Here is a 22,789-nt window from a genome sequence, read left to right on the forward strand (position 1 = left end):
ATAATGAGATTTGATGATAATTATTTGTTTGTATGGTCGACTGGGATTATGGTTATTTGGATTGGATTATGAAAACGAAAAATAAAATGTTTCAACAGTGAGTAAAATTTTTAGCGTGAGGCAAGAAAAATTACAAGCAATATACCGAAAGAATGGTTTTCACATCCAGAGACTGCAGTTTCGTCCTTGTTATGGACTCATAAGTCTGGAATAGTGAATAACAGAGCTAGATGATATCTCATTGATCTGAGAGCGCCGACATGACTAGATTATTCAGTGATGAAAAGTTTAAGCACCTCACAGTTTTTGAAGTAGCCAAAGTGATTTTGAAGAGCAAGGTATAAAAAGTGTTTTAATTCATAACTTTGTGTTACTTCAATTATTTTTTAACTATTACAATCAGTTCAGCTGATACAGAAAGATTTTTTTTTATATCTCAGGAGGTTAGAGAAATATTTTCGAAACACAAGGGGGGGGGGGGATACTTTTTCCATTTAGCTGAATTGGCAAAACAGCACGACATTGGGCACTGATAGATTAGTAACACGATTCCCCTGCTCTTCCAAATTCCAAAAATCATGCATTATAACTTTTCCAAAAGGTATAAAATTTTTAGTAGTGGAATGTTTTGTATTATAACTTTTTAGTCAATGAATCAAAATTTTAATTGTTTCTAAACACTAATTTTATTTATACTAAATCGATTTTATGACAACTTCTTGTTAGCTAATGTGTGTTTGGTTTCGCTTTGGGGTTATACATATTTAAGAAACTCGACCCCCCAAATGAAATGGTGAAATGCCGCCCCTGGCCTGAACAGTTGTTTATTTCAAGTAACATGGAAAGCGTAAAAGGAAATTTCAAACTAGGTAAAATAAACAACCTAACAGACACAGAAGCAGTCTTGTCAGGAAATTCATCCTGTGGTTAATAAGTAAGATTCAATACTTTGACGTTGAGGAAAAAGATGCACAAATATGCGGCAGTGTATAATCGCACCTCATTAATTTTACTTTTTTTTTTAAACAGATAATTGGCGGAAAATGCGTAGGGAATTAGAGTACTTAATTTTGTAAAGCAAAAAAGAATTTTTTTTCTTCATAAAATCAACTTTCCCTGATTTTTTGTTATATTTTCAAAATTCCCTGATATTTCCCTGACTTTTCCCTGATTAATAAAGTTCCCTGATTTTTCCCTGATCTCCCTGATCTGTCGCCACCCTGGCAAGAAAAAAAAGCGGAAGTCGCGCATGTTCGAGGTGGAAAAAAGGAAGCAAAGGCAAACAGGTGCGAGGGTGCAAAAAAAAAAAAAAAAAAAAAAAAAAAGCTGCAAGGGCGCACAGAAGGGGGGGGGGGAGACACCGGCCCACGGGCTGGTTGGCCAGTTTGCCCCTGGAAGCACCATTCAAATTTGCCACCTCCCTTAAGTTGCCGTCCAGGGCAAGAACCTCGGCTCGCCCCCCCCCCCCCCCGATCCGGCTCTGCCCAGTACACAGTTCATACACTCAAAAATCTCTCTAGTAATGAGAGCCTTCATCCAGAGATAATTATTCATTGTTAAAAAATAGAAATATTCAAATTATTTCTGTAGGAAGTGTGACATGTATCGTATAAATAAGCACTACAGAGGTGTGAAAATTATTAGAATAATTGTGATTTTTTCAGTTTTTCCCGAATAATATGATAAAAAATTGCAGTAATTCATGAAAGGTAATTTGTTTTGTTGTTCCATTTAATTTTTCACTCTTTTAGAGTAGTTTTAGGGACTTTTTTTTTTTTTTTTAATGTTGGCATTTTAAGAAAAAAAAAAAAAAAAAAACTTTTGATCCAAAGTAATGAAATTGTTCGAATTGCATAACACATGTGTTTGATTAACAATCGAATTTAAAATGAAATTCTAAAATTGTCTGATTGCTGTGCTAGTATTTTATTGTCTTTTCTTTGGGTTAACATTAGTATTATTTTATTTTTAAAGCAATTCTTTTGGTAGCTTTAATTAGTTTATAACCAGTAGCTTTATTTTTCTTGTGTCAAAGGATTATTGCACAATCATGAGTGAAGCAAGTGATATATTTCCTTAAAAATTAGCTGCAATTAAGTGTCTCAAATAAAGTGTCAAGAAAATCATTATACACAACAAGGAATCGCAAAAAAACTAAAAATTTTGCTAGCATCTGAGTGTAGAATAAAAAGATCTTTCGACTTTAAATGTGAACATATAAATTCCACAGCAGGAAAATACAGTTGGAAAATAATATTTACTGCAAGGATAAATGGAAATTAATTCAAATTGTTAAAGTTAACAGAAAAACAACTGATTATGGAATAACAATCTTTCTACAAGCGAATGAATTAAATGTATGTGATTCTTCTATCCGTAGAAAGCTCTTTTCAATTGAACTTGATTCTCATTGTCCTCGACAAAAGGGCTAAAACTACTTTTTCTATGGAAAGTGACCTTTTTGGGTGAAAACTATGCATGAGCAATCTGTAAGTAGTTAGTGCAAGATGAGAAATATTCATTTTCGTTTGAATATTTAGTTGAATTCAAGTTGCTGAATCCTTTTCCAGAAATCATATTTTTTGAAAACAGACTAAGTATTCAAAACTGTTTTTAAATGTAGCTAAAACTTTCTTTATGAGAATATTTCTTAACAAACTGCATGCGTTAAGTTATTTTTTACCTTTTAGGTATAGCTTTCTGATGAATCAATGTTTAAAATATCAAAAGAAAGCAGTCAGTATGTTAGCAAAAGTACCAATAACGAATTTCCCCCAAATTGCATAGCACAAAGGGTTTAACATTCTACCTGTTTGGACCGTTGTATTGGAGCATAAAATCCACTCAGGGTGCTTATTAATTATACATTGTAGAAGGCATGATGACCCAGAATCAGCATGAAAAAGAACTTGAGCAAAGGTTTTATAATTAGATGATTTGTTTTCAAATGGAGACTTCATATTCATGAACGATGGAGCTCTCCGTGTCTTGAAATTTTACCTGTGACCAAAGTTTTGAATGAAAAAATATATCAAAACACTTCATAGAATAGAAGCTGTCCAGATATGAGCCCAATACAGAATATTTTAACCATTGTGAAGAAAAAGTTAAAGAAATAGAACTTTACTAACAATTATTGTCTGACAAAGGGCTCATCCAAATGAGGCACCATGATGAGAAAAATACAAATTAAATGATATAAACTTATAAAAAGTATGTCAAGATGCATCAAATCCTTAGTGAAAAAACAAGGAGATGCACCCTCAATATTAAATTTAGGAATATTTTTATAATAAAGTATTTTTTCTTTATTATAACAAGATTTCACAATTAAATAATTTTCACACCTCTGTACATTTTGGCAAAAAATAACTATTTTAAAGATTAAAATGGACGCAATTTTTAATCTTGAAATACCTTGCATAACCCTATAAATTGATCTATTATGTGTAGAATGTTAACGTTTGAAAATTTTGAACAATATTTTTTTTTTTACACAGGATACAGCAGGTGGGGAGAGGTACACAGGTCTAAGCACGTTTTATTATCGTAATGCAGCTGCAGCGGTTTTAGCTTTTGATCTTACAGATCATCAATCCTTTGAAAGTCTTAGGTAAGTTTGTTTAATTACATACACTTAGATTTCACTTCTTGGTGCTGAGGGGCATGCCAAACTACGGATTTTGGGAGGGGGGAAATTCTCAATTAGAGGAATGAAATTAAAATTTTATCGGATGATAGAATATGTGAATGCATCCATGTAATACACATTAGATTATATGCATAACATCTAATGAGAGGAAACATTAAGCATCATTAAAAACAATTAAAAAAATTAAAAGAAATAAAAAAGAACCTCAATGTTACGATATTATTTCCGAATTTGCCGAGTAAGGAAATTTTGTGAGAGGTTATGATGGTTCCCTATTGAGGCACTCCTGTTGGAAGTTCAAGTTTTTGCTTTGATTAAAACGTAACGATGCATTTTTGATGTAAAATACTCAGTAAAATTTATGAACTATGGCAAAGGGTCATTGGAAAAGCTAAATTTTATGTTGAAACAATCATTATAAACACATCCAAGACTATCCGGAAGATATTTTTGGGAGAGGTCCTGCTATTGAAGTAAGAGCAACAAATTAGGGTGTTGAAATAACCCCCTGAAGTATCCTTTTGTATGGTTTCAGAGGGTTTCTGGGACCCTGTACAAAACATTTACTATACTTTTTATGCATAAGTAATTGTGGATAAATATCAAAGTAAACAGAAAAATAAATAAATAAACTTCTTTTTTTAGCCAAGTATACCTCCCAATATTGAATAACTCAAGTTCAGCCAAATTAAAAGTTGTAGTTGGAACTAAGCGAGATTTGATAAGGAGCAACAGACGACAGGTAAGAAGAAATTTACAAGAGAAACCATTTTACCATTATTCATTGCACTAATCAAATTTTTATGCTAAAAGACAAAAGCAATATTAGAAGCTCAAAAAAAAAAAAAAAAAAAAAAAAAAGAAAAAAAAAGCAATAAGAATGCAAACACATATTTTAGGCTCTTGACGAACTCATTTTTGAATTCAAAAGATGTACCATATGTCGAGGAACAGACATTAAAAGTTATCATAAACTCTTTATGTGTTACTGTGAATTGCTGATCTTTGAACTAAGTATGCTCCACAATTAAAATTACCACTTTTATTTGACATTCATTGCAGGCTTCTCTTTGTAACTATTTCTAATATTTTTAGATTAAATGAAAATCTCTTCTCATCATGTAATTAATTATGCATATTGTGTAATTCTGTATACTGCGTGTTTTAGTTTTCAATATTTATATTGCTTGGTTTAACTTATTGATAAAGTATTTATTCTTGAATTTTCGTTCAACAGTTGAATGTTGCATCTTTCATTCATGACTGACATTTTTGGGGCATATTTATAGGTAACTGAGGAGGAGGGCGTTGAGCTGGCAAAGAAATTAAACCCTCAGATAGACCCAGGAAATGGAGTGATACCTTATTTTGAAACATCAAGCAAAAATGGTTTAAATGTTGATGAAATGTTCGAGTACATATTTCAATATTTCTATCCCAATGGTGGAACTGAACCTAGGCCACTCTCCGGTGAAGATCGAAATATTTTACTCACTAACAATAACGCGTCAACAAAAAAGAATTCATACTCTTGCTGCTAACATTCCTTTAATGCCCTTTATTTATTTTGCCTGAATTGAAATAATCTAGGGTGATGCATCATGGATGGAGAGGGCGTGGCTAAACTGAACAAGATTGAGTGGAACAATGTTACCTGCTAATTTTAATTCCATTAAATGAACCTATTTAAATCAAAGAGTCATAGGAAGATCATATGATAATATATATTACTGTGTAAAACCAAAACTTTGTAAATGTCAACATTCGCTGGTGAATGTTGGCATTCATGCAGCAAAGACATTGGCAGAAGCCCTATTATTTCCACTGAATCACCAGTGAATATTGATATTCTCTCATTTTGGTCTTTCACACTACAATCTTATGATCTAGTTCCGATTATACCAATACAAGAAAAAGCTATTCTCCATCACCCATGATGAAATGAGGATTTTGTGATAACTTTTTAGCTTCGTACGTTTGAATGACTTTTCAAGAAGTGCTTTTCATAAGATCAACTTATTATATTGGATTCATTTTTAAATATGACTGAATTTTTATCTTTATGAAAGTGGTGCTACCTGACAAATATTTTTTTAATAATAATGATATTGTACCGGATTTTACTTATGTTGTTTCCTTGAAGGAAGAAAAAAACATCAATTTGTTGATGTAGAGCGTCATATCGTGTACAGAGAAAAACTTGCTTTGCTACTTTTTCTGCATGAGCATTTCATGTAGTGTTGTGAAAGATTCCTTATTCTATGTACAGCATGTGGTTCTATTTGCTTTCTGCCAATTTATTTGAATTGAGGTCCTAAAACGAAAGTGTAGGCTATCTTTGATATGACATGAAAAAAGGAATCGGGTTCGAATTCCCCTTCCAGAATCTTTTCCAAACTGAAGTTTCAAAATGGCAGTTTAAAGACGATCTTTGGTGATATTAGGAGGCCTTCCCCTGAGTATTTTTTGAAATTTAAGTCTTACAGATGCTATTCTAGATATCTCAGGTAGTGTTAAGGAAAGGAATGGGTCTGGTGACTTTCCTCTGGCAATTTTAGACATCCTCGGGCAGTGATGATAGATTTAGTAGGTTTTGAAACATTCCCCCAGAATTATTACATAATTGAAGATCCTTGGCTAAATCTTTAAATTTTAGTTTGTTTTAAACAAAAATGATGTGGCAGCCCCCCCCCCCCAAGCAGGTGTAAATCAAATATGTAGTAAAGAGGTAAAGTGAAAAACAATTGTCTGGTCTTTGAAAAATTTCTGGATTCGACCTTACTAGGCCTTCCTAGGAATAGGAAAAATTTGAATTAAATTCCAATGTTTGCTTGTTTTATAGGAAAAAAGATGCCAATTAATTGATGCCCTTTGTTTTCCAATTTTAGTCTTTGTAATTTTAAAAGTCTGGAGGCGACTTTGTTTGTTCTTTTTGATATAATACATAGCAGGCAACAATATTATCTTTGATGGTTTACGCCATTTAACTTTTCAATCGTTCAATAATGTTGTATAAGTAACACATAGCATCAACTTTTAGTTCTTGATTAGTGATATTTTGTAGTTTTTTTACTTATTTTGAAATTCTGTTAAATTCTTTATTTTTACTTGTTGAAATCTGAATTTTCTATTACAAATATTATTATTATTATTTTTGCTATTATTATTTTTTGGGTTGAAGTAAAAATACTTTGAAATGTTGAATCCACAATTATAACCAATTCTCATCAGCTTTTACCGCCCACTTCAATGTTTTACATAAAATTTGAAATTTTATAACATGGAATTTGAAGAAAGCTCTATAACATAGTAATGATATGCATGAGCTTATATCTAAAATATTATATTAAAGAAAATGGTATTTTTTTAATAAACTGTGTATATTTCCAAACTGTGAAACGATGGCTCAATTAGGAAGCTTTACTAAGAAGATTTTGTACAGCATTTTTCATTTTTAAAACACTGTTTTGATGTCTTTTTTTTTTGTAAATAACAATAATTTTAGTTGCAGTTGAATCCTTATTAAGTATAATCTACCCTAAATATTTCATTATTTCTATTGGCACTTTATAATTATTAGACTACACTAGTAATCTCCAAGCTGTTAAATGTTGTAGGTTATTTGTATTTTAAAAATAATGTCTTCAAATGGCTCTGTAGAAGTTAAGAACTGATTTAAATTATTTTAAATTATAATCGCTTTATCCATGCATTTTAAAATTTTCAATGCATTGTTTGTGAATTAATAAATCAATATTATTTCAACCACTTACAATACTTTTCTCATTTAGAACTGTGATAATCTCTGCAAGTAAATTTTCAAGCTGACTTGTATACTTTCAATATTATACTTTTATATACACATCTTGACTGTTATACTTTTTCATTCAAAAACTCTAGTGATTCATGTAGCGTTGTTTTAATAAATCTATGTTTAACAAATAATCGTGCCTTTGTTTTGTTGGTATATAAATGTCATACGATCTACTAGGACTGTTCTAGAAGCAATGAGATTTGCAAATTTATGTAGCTTGGTTAAGAACTCGAGTACAGCAGTTTGTTGAATCACTAAAATATTTGTAAATTATAGCAATCTTGTGAAGGAAAATAATTTTACTTGTTAGTTTTATTTATATTGTCTTACTCTGTTATTAATAACTTTCGTGTATATTTTATTGCACGAAAGAAATTTTTTGTTTAAAAGAAAAGACATTTCATTGACTAGGTGAAAAATTAATATTTATTGACTGTGATACTAGCATAAAAACTGGTTCGACAAAACTGATGCATAACAGAAGATAATTAGAAGAAAAACATCAAACTTCATGTAATGGCACAAATATATCATCTCTCATAAGAGCACATAAATTGCTGCTAATTCACTTTCAAATATCATATAAAAAATTCTCCATTTATTTTTTCTCTCTTCAAGATGGCTAGCAAATAATAGTTTAAATGCATACTCTGTATTTTTTCCATTAAAAAATTTAAGCATTAAGGTTAAATTTCTGCCTTTAAAATAATTTCACACCAGTTGATTAGCTTAAAATGCTTGTTAGGCATAATTTTTGGACCTGACACACACAACAAAATGAACTGTACAATAATGATCAACAGAATAACAGTACACAAAATACAGCTCTTAGAAAGCACTGGCACTGATATAACATTTTATGTTTGAGAAATTTCTGAATTTTAACTTTTTTTAAAATCACACATAAAAAATGTATATAATAAAAGCATTGTTGCATTTAATGCAAATCAAGCATAGTGTTAGTGTATATATTTTTCATTATAAATAAATAAATAATATAGATACAAAACATACAATTTCAAATTTAAATATGAAAACAAAATATAACTGTTGTATATTTTGATTTTTGATATTAAGAGAATTAAACTTAAGAATTTTGCTCAACCTAAGTGTTCCCACTAGCTTATTTCCTATCAAAATTAACAAATCGCCTTTTCTACTTAGATTATTTATTTGGATTTTTTTTTTTTTTTTTACATATTCAATGCCACCAAACAGTATTATTAGGCAATAAAGTTTTGAGAATAATTGCATAATTATATTTACCACATATTCAGGGCTTACTTTCTAATGAAAGAAGTGCAGGAGCCCTTTAGTCTTCAGATCTTTTTCATGGAAATAGCTTGAAAAAAGAATAATATTATTTATGTGAAATTGAAAAGAAAAGCAAGAGATGAGCTCTAATGCAAACTAAGCCCTGCATTATTTCAATAACTATATTTCAATATTCACTTAATTTTACATAAATTTATTTATCATATAAAAATTTCTCAGTTACAATATTGAATTAAGAATATTTTTAACTAAAATTTTTATATAATAACAATGTTGTGACTAAAATACCACAGTTGCATTTAGAATAATAAATAAATCCATGCTTGAAACTTGCTGAAGAATATTCATAAAAATTCAAATATAATTGCTGTCAAATAGCGCTGCCCATCCCTTTCAAGAGCAATAAAGTGCCTCCCCCAAATACTAGAGGACTCCACAAGGGCATACTCTCCCCCCGCCAGAAAAAAACATAGAAATTTACCCCTTAAAAAACCCTCTAAAAACTTTAACGGAGCAGTCTGCACCACCATGACCCCTTTTGGTTTGCACCTATTAAATTAGGTGTATATATGATCCTGAAAACTGTCCACTTTCTAAAGTTCTTAAATTAAAATGCAGGCCCCAAAACTTAATATATTACCCATCTTATCGATATTAATTTCGTTGTGGCATTGATGATGATTTTTGGTCAACTGTGTAGTTAAAATGTGGGTTACGTGTTTCTTGGTCTACTTTGTGATGTGATTTAAATATCAATCATGCTAAAGTTCAGTAAACTTCGCTAGAAATATATTTTTTTTAAATTGTATTTTCGAAATAAAAGGTTTAGGTCTTACTGGGAGGTTTCTGCTTTGGTTCCATGTAGTTATTAAGATGTTTTAAGCTTATGATGCTTTGAAGTAGCTTAATTAACTTCTGTAGTGTTAATTGAGTTAGCATCACTGTTTATCAAATCATGAAATTTAGGTTTTAGATAATTTTGAATGAGTTACAAAAATCTGTGTTAATATGGTATAGAAAAATATAAGTTGAATTAATTTTCCTTTTCAAAAACTTGTGTAATTAGCTCCTTATCAACATCATAAGGGATAAAACTACAAAAAAGACTTTCATATTTAAAAAAAAATCTGAAGAAACAGCAGACAATTAAAAAAAAAAAAAAAAAATCAGGGAATTAAGAAACTTTTGTGCTTTACTAAATAGTGGGCTTGAGGGCCCTACACAGGCTAATAAAATAACCGGACTCTGTGTTTAAGCTACATACATCTACAAACTTATTTAAAGTTGTTTACGTAATCATAAAACATTATTGTAACCTTTATTATAAATTGATTTGAAACTAATTAATGCAATTTTTCAAAAATGATTTTGAAATGTATAATTGTATCTTAACAAACCAGTGGCGCACACAGGAATTTTGCAAGGGGAGGGTCCAAGATTGAAAGCCTCATTTTCATATTATGACCCAATACGTCGTTAAACATATTGACTTGATTTTGTCGATTCGCGAGAACGGAAAACAGTAAAAAATAAACTATTGAATAAATAATTAGCATTTTGTAATGAAACATACTTAAACAAATTACCAGAAAGCAAAATAATTTTACGCTTTTACTTTTCTTATAGTTAAGAAATGGATTCAGCAAAGCAAATTCATCGTTGTAGAAGCACCATATGGTTATAGAAGTTCATAGATTCTCATTGTAATCGATAAATACAAAACTAAAAACATCGTTATTATAGTGTGTTCATTTATAATCATCATTCTACTTCTTTTAGGTCATTTGTTGTAGGAAAAGTGCACAATATTTTTGAAAATCTTTTAGCATAACGATTTTATTTTTTCATTTATTAGAACTGAAATTATTGTTATCTTTGTTTGGAAATATTTTACGTACAAAATACATAGAACCGTAATCATTCGGGAAAAAAAAACAAGACCTATGGGAGGGGTCCGGACCCCCTGGACCCCTCCCTTGTGTGCGCCACTGTAACAAACAAATCATGTGTTGCATTGGAAACAGAAGTAAAATGAAATTTTTTAAACCCTAAAACATACAAAAACAAAACAGACAAATTCATTCCTAGTGCACAAACAAACAGTAAAACAGGCACAATGTGGCTGATGACTGATCAATTCAATGTTGACTATTCAAAAAATTTACAAGACTGTACATGAAATTTGAAAAAAAGTCTCAACCAAGAAAACGTTTTAGTCATACTTTAAGGCACTTTCAACATCACAGATGAATCATACATGGGAACAGTTTTACTGACTGCTTCCAGAAGAGAAGCACATATCACTACAGTTGTGGGACTAGCTTAACTGCACAGTACTAGTCTTGAATAGAAGTTATAACTCACACAACAAAAACACATAGTCTTCAGGAATATAACAGCAGGCAAACACACACACCAGTTTGGTGAATCACAGTTTTCTCTTCATGCTGCAGTCAAAAAACACTTGGCATTGTAAGAAATTGAAGTCCAAACTGAAATGCATCTCAAACTGTTTTCCGAGATGAGTCTAGCGTCATATCACAAGGAATATGAGAGAAACTGAGTCTGCACGGGGCTCCTTCATTTCCTTAAGGTATCGTCCAACCATCGTCGTGCGCTGGAAACACTTTCATAAACGGCTAACTGTTCCATATCACATGGGGAGTCTACATTTAAGACTCCTTGTATTTCCCAACGCTCACTTTCGCTGTGGCAAAACAGAGGAGATCCTACATTCATCTGCAAGAAAGATTTTAAAATAAATTTGATATCCAGTTCGTTTAAGGTTGCTCTTGGAAAAAATTTAATACCAAAAAAAGCTCTTTTTTTCAACACTGTTGTTTGTTACGCAGCATTTTATAGCTTAGAAGTCAATTAGTACAAACAAAACACAGTTAACAGTAAAAGTGAAAAATCTGTACAATATTTCCAGGTATGACAGAAATGGATCTATTATTGAAAAAAAAAAAAAAAAATGTTAGGCTTGTGCTTCCAATCTATCCCATCCTTTGTTGAACCAACAAAGTTGTTCATCCAGTTTTGAGATTCATGAAAATGTTCACAGGGGCATTGAGGATATTATACCACTTAATGGAGGCATTGACACTGGGAAAATCCACTGATTTAATGATCTGATTGTTTCTAAGCTTTTCGAACTTCAAGAACTGAATAAAATCAATGGAATACTATAAGCTAAAAATATTTATTAGGAAAATATAACAATGAATACAACATTATACTATGCATGCACATTTTGTAAATTAAATAAAATTGAAAAAAAAAAAAAAAAATCATTTGAATTTAACACTATACACTCAACACAAACAACAGTAGTTGAATTGTTACCACTTAATGGAGGCATTGATACTGGGAAAATCCACTAATTTAATGATCTGATTGTTTCTAAACTTTTTGAATTTCAAGAACTGAATAAAATCAATGGAATACTATAAGCTAAAAATATTTGTTAGGAAAATATAATAAAGAATACAGCATTATATTATGCATGAACATTTTGTAAATTAAATAAAATTGAAAAAAAAAAAATCATTTGAATTTAGCACTATTCACTCAACACAAACAACACTAGTTAAATTGTAATATAAGAAGTTCCATCCAGAATTAAACAACCCTACTTTCCCGTATGCTAACATAGACCTTCTAGCATCTGGGCAATATTCTTTTGAATTAGCTCAAAGTGCAAATTATGTCAAACATACAAACAAGGAGAAATACACCTTCCTTTAAAGTTTATACAAAAAGTAATCAGAGGCATTTCTAGTTCTAGCACCATTAGTATGTTAATTCAATATATCATCCGTGAAATACTTCCTAATACAAGTACCTTAAATGACGCATATAAACATACTTTAAACATTTTGCGGGATAAAAGCAAATATTATTAATATTGCATAAAAAAACACAAGTCTTCTGTTGCTTTCAAACTGAAAGAATCTGTCATCACCGACTCACAGACTTTTAAGGAGCATACATATTTATGAAATGTGTGTACAAAATTTTAATTTTACAGCTTCCTTTTGTTAAGCATAGAAACTTTCACATACTTGGCAAGCTTGGAAACTTTCATTCTTTTGCTGCACACAGATAAATGAACCTAGCAGTTCTCCACTGTAGTTAGTTGTACTATTACATTTGTCGGGAGAAATAATAGTCACAGGAACTGAATAAAATTCTGTATTTTTATCATCACCTAGTAAGAAACATTAAAATATGAACATGATTAAAATACATAATACACAAACTGAAAAATTGCTTCCCCTCTCCCTTGAGAAGAATCACATTGCATAATTTACATCTTTACAGTAATTTTAGACAAATATTAAGGGTCATTCCACGAAAATGCTAACATGTATACCAAAATTTAAAACCCAATCAATATTAATGTGGTATACATAATTTTAGAGGTGACATTCTTAATTTTTGAATCTGGTTAAAGGTTTTTCAAGATGGATGCCACACGTAGAATAATTACTGCTTGAAGGTCTTCAACAACAACACGTAAATTTTAACTAGAAAGCATTTAAGAAATGCGACCTGTATTTTTTTATGCATCCATTCGATGTAAATAATTTGTTTCTCAGTTATTGCTTATATTTTGAGATTTCAGTTTCTTTTATTTCTTTGATTGAATCGTCATTTTTTTTCTTGTTGAGCCTAATTTGAATTCTGTGTTAAACGGCTTGTTATGTTCATCACTAAATGTTGTATTTTCCTTTCCACACTTTTTACAATACTATAAAAGAAAAATTTTGCTTTATTCCCTTCCCATGAGTTATCTAGAATGCATTTAAAATGTTTAATTTTTATTTAGTTATTTAAACAATTAGTTATTGGCTTGACGGAAGTAACAAATTGATTGTGACGAATGTAATGAATGTAATTGCTTGAAATAAACTACATCTTTCGAACATTTAGCTCAAAGAGAAATAAATAAATAAAAAAAATTTGAAATAATTTAGTTCTTAAATGTCACTGTAGATTTTTTTGTAATTTTTGCAACAATTAACTCAATTTTTGAACACATATTTGTGATATATTCTTCGGTTGTATTTTATAGGAAAAACGTCAGCTCAAAAAAAAAAAAAAAGTTAAAGCTGAGCAAGAATGGCAGGTAAACAAAGAGAAAATGTCAGGTAAAAAGCAGAAGAGTGTCTGTGCAAATATAACGGCAAAGAAAAAAAAAAAAAAAACACTGAGGAATCAAAAATATGAAGTCATGAGATGAGAATCAATTGCAGAGAAGCTAGTAAGCGAACTTTGTATAGAGTTGTAAACCAATGCAACTTTGCCTTTCTCAACATGCTAAGTTTGTGGAAAGATTCAAAAAGCATGCTTTTCCAAGTAGTCCCAGGAAAAAATAGGCTTTTATATGTTACCTTGCTAAACAATAATATTGGAATTACTGTGGCTGAAATGAAAGTCAAAAAGTTCCTTTGAAGAAGCCTTCACGAAAAAACAATCCTTACAGTGAATTCTGTTTTCGTACAGAAAATTACATTTCTTGAGAGTTTTCTGGAAAAAAAAAGTTACGCTTGTGTGTGATTAAAGAAAATAAATAAGTATTATAAGTACCCAAGATAGAAGTAAAACTTCTTATCTTTTCTTCTTTTTTACAGTCTAAACTGCCATGCAACCGTACATTTTCTCTCACGCCAAGCTCTTGTTCTTTCTGCATCTGACTTAGGCATATTCACAACATGATTGTATATTTAAATGAAGAAAATAGATTATAAACAGTGACAAAACTAAAAACTTATGGAAATCCATTTTTTAATTGTTGCGAAAACAATAAAAAATAATAGTAGTTATCAAGTTAATTTTGGTAATGAAAGTGAACAAATTAAATTCAAGGCAAAACCTTAACAATGTGGATTACGCTCTTAAACTGATGACTTGACTTGAATCAAAGAAATCCTCAAAAATCTGCATTATTTAAAACATTTAAAGTGACCAAAATCGGCAAAAATACGCTTATTTAAGCCTTGAAATTAAATGTTAATTTTATTAACAAAACTAAATTTACAAATACTATCGTTTTTCATTATTTCTGGTAACAATTAGAAAACAACTACATCACTTCCGTCACACAAAAACTTTGGGGATCAGAAATTCAAAAATCTCGCATAAAAAGTTTCACTTCAAAACAGAAGAGAAAAAAATAAATTTTGCACAAAGCCAATAAAAAAACATTTATTTCATCCATGGTGAAAATTTGTTGATAGAAGTGCTAATTTTAAGACAAAGTATGAGAGTGCTTACTTATTAATTAATATTTAGACAAGTAACGGTCTAAAAAACTAAAGGAGTCTTCACCACGAGGAACATAACTTCAGAGTTACGTTGGGCATTGTTATGTTCGTCACACGTCATATTTTGTAGTAACATTCATTTCTGTTACATTATAAGAAAAATGAGTATTATTCTGCATGAAAAATAAAGTTAAAAAATGAAAATAACGCATTGCACTGTTTTTACAACAATATCTACCTAAACTTTAGAGAAATTGAATTTCATGTTGGAAATTCAAGGTTGCAAAAATGTTAAGTTTGTCACACTATAGTAATTTAGTTTAAAAACCAGTTTATGTGATTTAAACTGTGTTTATTGCATGAGCATCACACACAAGTTTTATTATTTCATAAGATCCTGCAAAACCACAAGTAAATGATTATTAGACATTTAAAACTCATGTTATGCAACGAAACAGCGTCTCTGAATGTTACTTTCGTCATGATGGAATGACCATGGGCGGATTTATGGGGGGGCAGAGGGGGGCAATGCCCCCCAGTTTTGGGAGAACTTTATGTAGTAACAACACATCTTCCAAAAATTTAAAAAAAAAAATCATTTTTTTTTGTTTTTGAATAGTTCAGAAGAGCATGGGTGGATTTATAGGAGGGGGGGGGGGGGCAAAGGGGGCAATGCTCCCCACTTTTGGGAGAAGTTTATATAGTAACAACTTATCTTCCAAAATCTTATAACAAAAAAAAAAATCATGATTTTTTCTTTTTTGAATAGTTTAATGAAAATGAAGAGAATAGCGAATGTCCTTTTCTGAAGGGAGAAAAGAAAAAACCGAACATTAAATAGTTAGTACAGCTGTCACTGGGGTACTGAAAATTGGTCTAAATTCACTATTCTGGACTGAAAACCATTTGGACAAGTATATGAATGAAAATATAGGCTTAACGAGCTATGCATTCAGCTGCAGCACTTATAATTGACGTTTGGGACCTTCCCTCCCCCTCCCCTATTTGCGCTAACAGAACGATCTACTCGTTACAATTTGTTTTCTCTCTTTTCAGAATGTTTATTTTCAATTTGCGTGATTTCAAAAACTAAATGTTTTGAGCTGTTACAGACAAAAGATTTTGAAGAACCTTCTGGATTCACACGTTCAAATGAAATTGGCTGATTTGAAATGTATGCTATTGCAAAAGAGGTACATAGCTAAAAGGTTTTTGTACAGCAAAATACTATCAAATGTAACAGTTAACATCATACTCAATGAATGTATGTATACATACATCATGTTATAACAATTAAACAAAAAACTAGAAAAATTGTCCTACCATTGCACAAACAGAAAGTAAAATCACTGTAAACAATGCGTTAATTTTTTAGGGGAAAAAATAGGAATCTCAATCCCTGGCAGTTCAAAACTAAATTTCTGATTTTCCAGAATCATACATTGTAAGGAAAACGTCTGAATAAAAGAAAAAGATATATTTCCAGCACGAAAGCTTTGCACAATTCTTGTAAGATCGCTTTATTACCTGATGAAATGTTTTTATACCTGTGTTTTCTTTATTTTTTAAAGGAAAAAATTTGTATAGGGGAGACCGGGGCAAGATGACGAGCCGGGCAAGATGGCGAATGCCTTATTTTTTCCGTTTTAAACTAGGTAACTGCATCAACTGCATGCTACTGGCTCTCGTATCCGCTGTTCGTTCAGCAATAATATAGAGACGCGGAAATCGCCATATTTGTGTTAGTTCTGAAGCTCTGATTGTTTACCGTTGCCACGATATAACTTGTATGCATGTGTAAATAAGCTCTACTGTATATACATATATGATATATCGTGTCTCTTGAGTATTTATGAATAACTTAGTTTAAATACTACCCATTACCATTAATATATGTCAATTAATCGCCTTCTGTTATGGCAATGGAGAAGAATCAGTTCAAACAGGCAGTCTGGGGCAAGATGACGGGCAGCAACGCGGGGCAAGATGACGAGCTTGCCTATTGCCCGTGTTTCGGAATTTATTAAACTAACTATGTTGTCCACTTTATTAAATTCCTGTAAACGCTGTCTGTTTGTCCACGCGACCTTGCGCTTCTCCTCTGGGGCTAAAGGACGCATTGAATCAAGGTAGGTATCGTTCGAAAGTGGGTGACCAAGGGCTATTTATAAACTAGTTGACCAAATGACTAATTGAATGAATTAAACCAAGCAAAGAATCTCCTGCTCTGATGATTATTGACAATCGTAAATCTCACAAAGCTTTGCAGGCTATCTTATATCGCAGTGAAAAAACATTATCATGGTTGGGTTGCCATTTCACACATCCCATCGTCTCTAGCTCCCGATACGTCATTTTTCTGCCCATTAAAAACCTACTATAGACAAGCATGTGACAACTTTATGGTCATTCATCAAGGACAAACTATCACAGAAAAAAATATTGGTGAGCTTTTGAGCACCGCTTACTTCAAAGCAGCTATAGTTGAAAATGCCGATAAAGGGTTTAAAGAATGAGGTATCGAGTCTCATAATTTTCTTGTTTTTTACCGGACTATGACTTTGTTGGTTCTGAAACTGAACAATAGTGCTAATCCTCAGACCTTGGGAGTAGAAAACCAACATATAAACCCTCCTTACGAAGCAGAAGTTATGGCAAATGCTGATTCCGATACACCAAAGAAGCATGTTGGTGTTTTTGATTTCAATGCATTGCCTAAAGCAACACAATGCGAGAAAACAAAAACTGAAGCTCAAACATTCTTACAAGCACACCCGTCAAAGAAATGTCAGAACAAGGAGCAAAGCGGAAAAAAAGAATTATTAAAAAAAAAAAAAAAAAAACAGGGAAAATAAGCTCGTGAAGCTAAAAAGGGAGTAAAAAAAAAAAAAAAAAAACTCAGACCAAATTCCTGTAGGCCCAAGTCTATTAGTGCGGGCCCATATTCATGCCAAGCAATGCAGTTCCAACAAATTCAAAGAATAGTGTTCTAAGATGCCTTGCTTGGAAAGTGGAATTTTGAGACCCTCCAACAGAAGAATGGATCCAGAGCTGTAAAAGCCAAGAGTGGTGGCATGAGGAATGTTCCAATCATGAAAATGGTATTTTTATTTGTGTCTATTTTTAGCTGCAGAACTTAACACTTGAACATTACGCTACAACGCATTACGCTTAATTTGATACTTAGTAAGATGTTAAAACACAGTTATCATTTGTAAAACTAGGTAACATATTCAAAACATAAAATTTGTTCAACCTTTTTCAACGTTGTCATCTTACCCCTAGGTCAAAGTCATCTTGCCCCAGTACTGGGGCAAGATGACGATTTGTTAAGGTTATGAAAAAATAAAAATATCCTTCGTTATTTTTATTTGAAAAATTAAATGGCAATATATTTAATACTACAAAGGACTACTCTGACAGCTCATGTAAAATTAATTTTTCTAACCTTAAAAATAAATTAATAAACCACGAAAATTGTTAGCATAGTCATCTTGCCCCGGTCTCCCCTATATGAAACTAATAGTTAGAAATGCATTTAATGCGCTTGGAAAATTTTCGGCTTGTCTTTTTTTTTTTTTTTTTGAGAAAGAAAAGTAAATACTATCGCAAACTGAATAAATTTCAGTTATTTGAACGTTCTGATTAATTGAATCTTTTTACTTAGAGGAAAAGTACCATTTTCCTTTCTTTCTAAATGCTGTTTAAAAATTAAGGTAAGTCATAATCATCTAAGTCTAAATGAAACAGTTATTGTCATTATTGAAATCTGAGTAATTCAGTCATCAAAAGTTTTGGAAAAATTTGCTAAAATTTAATAAAAAACGATAAAAACCTTACACAGATTGGTAAAATCGTAAAAATCCTTTAACTGTAAAAACTGACGAATTTTCGTTAAAACTGGAAACAATCAAACAAAAATCTGCAGGTAAGAGTGAACTACATGCATGGTCGGATTTGCCTATAAGATAAACAAGCTATAGCTTAGGTCCCCTGCTGTGAAGTGGGCCCCTAACTCCCAAAAAATTGTGATTCATTCCTTGAAAAAATGGAAAGTGCTTGAAAAACTAATTTCATTTTCAAGTACTTGAAAGCCTTGAATATTTGGAAACGTGTGGCTACAAACCTTAAGTTTTAAAATTTCTTCCAAATTGTAGGGGGAGGAATGCCAAAATGTGTCATTCAGCTCCTTGCTACATCCTGCATCAAAAAAGTAAAAATCATGGTTCTCGCGTTTGTAACATATTACTTGAAATATATTTTTGTGACTCACATGCTTCATATCTTGCTATTTATTTAATCCCGAATGCAAAATTTTAGAAATTCTTTTGCATTGATTGCTTTTATCTTACTTTTACTGCATATTGTTATTCTGTTTAGCCCGGGAAAAAAATGATACACTACCCCTATTCCTTTTCGTTTTCTGCACTACTTATGATTTAAAAAAAGTTGTAATGAGAAATTAAAGTTTATTTTTTCTTTTAACTTAAAATAGCTGTTTCTTACAAAGTTTGAACAATACTGTATAAATGTATAATCTACTACTCAACTTCAGAAACCTGAAAGTGCAAATTATTAATAGGTTCTAAAATCCCTGAAAAGAATTGGCGCAGTATAGCTTACCAGGGCTCTTGAGCCAAAAACCCAATCTAACCAACCAAACCTTGAAAATAATTAGACAAGTCTTTGAAACTTCTAAGCAAAGTGTGCTTCAATTTTATTTCTTATCAAGTGTATAAATTAAGAATTGTTCAAATGGGTAGTATGTTACTCTCTTGACACCTAATCTCTAAATCTGTGCACCATTTCTTTTAAAGTATTAACTTGCATCACAAAGCACTTTTAAAGCGTATATCTTTAAAAAAAAATTATTTGCCTATTATTTCCAATTAACCCTTATGAGACTTCAAAATGCAGAATTATATATCCATTTTATATAATTTCCTCCGTGGGAGTAACCCCCTGGCCCCCTAAAATTAGAGATATTCTATATCCTCTCTTAATACCAGCCCCCTCTCTTTTAAGGTCAATTCAAAAAGGACAGCATGATTACACACAGTGATGAAAACGACGCATAAAAAAATGAAGAATGGCCTTATGCATCACAGAAAACAGATAAAAACATGGGAGAGGGGCAATCAAAAAAAGTTGCTCCAAAAAAAAAAAAAAAATCCTGCCCCCCCAGGAACTCAGTCCTAAATCCGCCTATGGGAATGACCCTTAAATAATATTTAAAAAATCATCGAAAGACCAGGTAATTTTTTGTCCATTATTTACCATGATATGTCGATGGATTACCAATCAAAGAAGAGGAGTGCAATCATCAATAATGCAAGTGTATTGGTAAAAAGAAAATCAATAAAGCACAGAAATGGCTTTGTGGCATACACTTTAGGGGCAACTTCCTTTTCCAATGCAGAAAGGTGTGAGCTTTTTATGGATGATGTTCTTTCATATGGTTATGTTTCATATCTTCTGCATTCAAAAACAGAAAACCAAAACACTTGCATGTAATAATTCTCAGCTTTTCTGCTTCATTAATGTTGTTTTATCCATTTATTTTCGGCAAAAGGTATTGTTTTATTTCTTAATGTAAATGGAATTCATAACACTTAAGTCAAATCAAATAAGTGAAATTTTCATGCATAAAAATATTTTCCAACAAACACACTTGTATCAGAAGCAAATATATTTTACACATAAATTCTCAGACTAGCATCAAGTCTATGATGAAACTAAAGCACTCAATTTAGTTTTGTTCAATTTATGGTTAATATAATCTTTCCTAGTTTGATTCTAACACATATAATTTATTGGGGGAATGGAGGATTAACTGCAAAAGTGTATTTTTTAGAATTAGATTATTCGGTATTTTTCTAGTCCATTATTATATTAATTTTGCAATTAAAATATCCATCTAAATGTGCTATGATTTTTTGCATTTCTGAGTTAGCTAAGACAGGAGCTGTACATGCAAATTTCATGGCAAGGACCTATAAAGATTCAAAAGCTGTTCATTGCTATTTTTCGGGCACTGAATGATCTAAGACGTCCTCGTCTGTCATAATTGGTTATGTTTTTGCTAATTTTTTGCATAGGCAGCTCAAATGGGGGCAACTGCCCTCTCACTTTCAAAAGTAAAGGGACCTTGCCACCTCACTTTTCAGAGTTAAAAATTAATGCTCGATTGAATAATGATTTTTCATAGGGCGGATTGATTTTGTTCATGAATGTAAAAACTAAAAATTCCAACTGAATGGGCTTTTCTCATCTGATTTCATAAAAATGGAACTTTAAATTGGAAGTAGAAAGTCTATAGCGGCCATCCCATCTATTGATTTTTTGGGCCATATCATTTTTCGAGGTCAAAGAATCAGTGATATTAAAAGCCTTTAATATAGCTCAATTTTCCAAAAAATAAATAAATGAATAAATAAAAGGCTTTAGAGGCCACGTCCCCTGACCCCCTCCCCCTTTTTGGTGCACTAGCCGCTTATGATTTTGACATTTTAAATACTGTTTTTTAGTTTTCAGAAAGCTTTTTCCTTAATGACTAATCATGCTATTCCAAAAATAATGAACAAAGCAAATTTAATACAATTAAAAAATAATATGACACTTTAAAATATAAGCTGCTATATATTTTTGAACTGTATTACCTAAAGTACCGTTGCTCCATCCGACTGCAAAGCATGTTTCGTTGGCTTGAACATCCTGCAGTGGTAAACAAGCAGGCTTGGAATATTGATTTTGCTTTATTTCATCTTTCATTCTCACCAACGCCAAGTCACCCTTGTTGAACAATAAAGAAGGAGATGTAAAGTTCTCCACTGGATACTGAACAATTTTCATCACTAGGTGGCTCTGACTATCAGTTGTAGAAGATGATTCATCATGCAATCCACCCACATAGACCCAGTTATTTGGATCCAGCTGATCATCTCTGTCGAAAGAAAATTCAAGCAATTACAACAAGGTATTTACCAAAAAAAAAAAAAAAGTCATTTAAAAATAATTTCTTACTTAAATTTCCAAGTTCCTTCATTAGAGTGCATAAAAAAATTTAATTACAAATTTTAAATCCTTACTGTTTTTTAATATGTATCAACGTAAATGAATGTATCAACTACAATAAAAGGATTGCATGAAAAAACTAATGGTAATTGACAATATGATCCTTTCAAAATTAATGATGGTAGAACAGAGATAGCGGGTGAGCGAAAATTAATTAAAAAAATACATAAAGTTTCTTTCTTCACTAATGTAAATAGCTGTGCTAATCAGTGCTTCAACATGTGCCAGAAATAGCACTTTAAAAGCTGCATTGCTCAATTGTTTTGCTTTATTTCTTTACTAGTGGCACCCGCACGGCTCTGCCCGTGATAGAAAAATTAAAAGGTCTTTTGGTTCGCCTGTATATTTACAAATAATGTATGGTGAATTTTCCCACCAATTGGCTTGTACCCACGTTATAGTTCCACGTTATGATAATTTCGTATCTCGCCAATTGGCATGTGCCCATGTTACGGTTCCACGTTACGATAATTTTGTAATTTATGATAGTTTTTTTCTTAAAATTGGAATAGAAAAAAAAACCACATCGAATTTTCGAAAAATCGCTTCGAGGTGCACACCCACATGCTACAAACTAACTTTGCCAAATTTCGTGAAAATCGGCTGAACGGTCTATTCGCTATGCGCGTCACAGATATCCTACAGACATCCCACAGACATCCTCCGGACAGAGAGACTTTCAGCTTTCTTATTAGTAAAGATTTA

At 31.5% G+C, this 22,789-nt stretch overlaps 2 protein-coding genes across 2 annotated transcripts in view; one reads left to right on the plus strand and one right to left on the minus strand.

Moving 5' to 3' along the window:
• LOC129233764 (ras-related protein Rab-24-like) overlaps window positions 1-7,593 on the plus strand; it is an 88,415-nt gene extending 80,822 nt beyond the window's left edge. The window contains exons 4-6 of the mRNA XM_054867746.1: window positions 3,501-3,613; window positions 4,298-4,394; window positions 4,942-7,593. Coding sequence (XP_054723721.1) covers window positions 3,501-3,613; window positions 4,298-4,394; window positions 4,942-5,193 — 462 coding nt within the window. The 3' untranslated portion in view covers window positions 5,194-7,593. The remainder of the gene's footprint in view (window positions 1-3,500; window positions 3,614-4,297; window positions 4,395-4,941) is intronic.
• Window positions 7,594-7,870: 277 nt separating this feature from the next.
• LOC129233774 (uncharacterized) overlaps window positions 7,871-22,789 on the minus strand; it is a 203,910-nt gene continuing 188,991 nt past the window's right edge. Inside the window, 3 exon segments of the mRNA XM_054867754.1 lie at window positions 7,871-11,480; window positions 12,806-12,951; window positions 21,670-21,953. Coding sequence (XP_054723729.1) covers window positions 11,322-11,480; window positions 12,806-12,951; window positions 21,670-21,953 — 589 coding nt within the window. The 3' untranslated portion in view covers window positions 7,871-11,321.

Source organism: Uloborus diversus, chromosome 1 (genome assembly GCF_026930045.1).
Source record: "Uloborus diversus isolate 005 chromosome 1, Udiv.v.3.1, whole genome shotgun sequence".
NCBI lineage: Eukaryota > Metazoa > Arthropoda > Arachnida > Araneae > Uloboridae > Uloborus > Uloborus diversus.